Below are 1,723 nucleotides of genomic sequence, written 5' to 3' on the forward strand. Positions count from 1 at the left end.
ACTTCCCCCAACCCCAACAGACTTACCATCTGGATGCAGCTGTCAGCTACCTGTTTAGTCTATGGCTGAGTTTCTGACTTGTCCAAATCTTTTCTGAAGCTTTTCCGAATTGACTCAGATGCTTCGAATCGATTCGGAGCTTTTACTTGGACTCCCAATTCAATTCAGATTTGGAGATTTGGTCCCTGAATCGGGCCGAATGTCCTCCAAATTGAATCAGCTACCAAAGCTTCACACAGCCCTACCAAACAGTTCTGTGCTGTTACAGAGGCTGCAGAGGCGTATAATGCCACTTTAGTTTCCCTATTCTGCACTGGCTGCAGTGTTGCACGCTATTGTTCTACCACCATCATGCTGCTCCTTACCACTATGTGAGAAATTGCCAGGGGGTCTTTAGAATACTCTTACATCTGTCTCCACAGCGTCTGCACTGAGTGAATTTCTCTCAGGCAGAAGATGGCCTGTTTTATCCAACATAAATAGACACGTGGTTTGAGAATTTTTCCCTGTATTTTTATAGAAATAAATTATGATATAAAAATGTAGAATGGTGCATTTATATACCTAAAATTTGCCTGAAACAAGAATAAAACACCAAGATATATGTAAATTAGCATTCATTTTGGCATTCAACTTCTGATTGATATGAAGTTATTTTTCACTTACCTAAATAAAACAGCTAGCTGGAACATTCTGGATGAAATTCTGGCCCAACTGAAGTCAAAAGCAAACTTTTCATTGACTGGAGTGAGGGTAGGATTGTATCATCTGATTTTATAACAACAAAAATACGAGAAAGGAACAATAATTTATTTCTCAATTATAGAGTCATAGAGAAGTAGGGCTGGAAGGGACCTCCAGAGGTCATCTAGTCCAGCCTGCTGCCTGAGGGAGTTCCTTAAGACAATACAATTTTTACAGTACAACTTTGTAATATGATAAAAATGTGTACAATATAATCTTCACAATGAAGGGACTATTCAAAGAGAAAATACATTTGATAACTGAAAAATTAGTTGTCTAATAACTAGATGGACTGTGAAGGACTCATAAGGGAATTATCATTCTTTATTACAAACTCTAATCAATTCATGGTACTGATTTTTATATGTAAATGCAAATTAACTGCAAAGGTACTGTGGATAAAGATGTAGTTTTGTTTACAGAATAAACATTTCAAATTGTAGCTATAACTGTAATATTATATTTTTCCAGGTCACAGGGTATCCTATCCAGATGCCTTATATAAATTTGCAATCAATAAATGAAGCCGTGCATCAAACTGGCATTCATTCTTCAGAAATCCCCAACACGGAGTTTTCTCTTGCTGTATACCTTCACCCATATCCAAACAACATTTTATCTGTGTGGATCTACTTAGTTTCTTTGGTCTGTCACTAGTAAATAGTGTTTAAATCTAAGCAACCATGTGGTGGCTGTCCTGGGAAAAATGATCATTTATGAATGCAGGTTGGGCAATAAAGTTTAGTCTGGATACAGATATTTGGGGAGGTTAGTTCAAGTTAAAAATGGCCACCTGATCTAAGTTGGGATGGTGGGACTAGTAGAGGGGCTGGGTAAATCAAGGATGCAAGCAACCTGTAGCAGCTGGTGCAGTGAGGGGGGCAAGTGGAATGCATGGAATGGATTAGGAGGATTGGGGGGCAGGCAGTGTCTGTGGAAGGGATTGGGAGGACTGGGGGGTTAGCAGGGTCTGGGTGGG

General features: G+C 39.2%; 1 protein-coding gene across 1 annotated transcript in view; it reads left to right on the plus strand.

Annotated features, from left to right (window-relative positions):
* CC2D2B (coiled-coil and C2 domain containing 2B) overlaps nt 1-1,638 on the plus strand; it is a 54,478-nt gene extending 52,840 nt beyond the window's left edge. The window contains exon 13 of the mRNA XM_019502650.1: nt 1,216-1,638. Coding sequence (XP_019358195.1) covers nt 1,216-1,401 — 186 coding nt within the window. The 3' untranslated portion in view covers nt 1,402-1,638. The remainder of the gene's footprint in view (nt 1-1,215) is intronic.
* The last annotated feature ends 85 nt before the right edge of the window (nt 1,639-1,723 follow it).

The sequence above is a fragment of the Gavialis gangeticus genome, unplaced genomic scaffold, assembly GCF_001723915.1.
Source record: "Gavialis gangeticus isolate Ggan-Ray unplaced genomic scaffold, GavGan_comp1, whole genome shotgun sequence".
NCBI classification, from domain to species: Eukaryota; Metazoa; Chordata; order Crocodylia; family Gavialidae; genus Gavialis; species Gavialis gangeticus.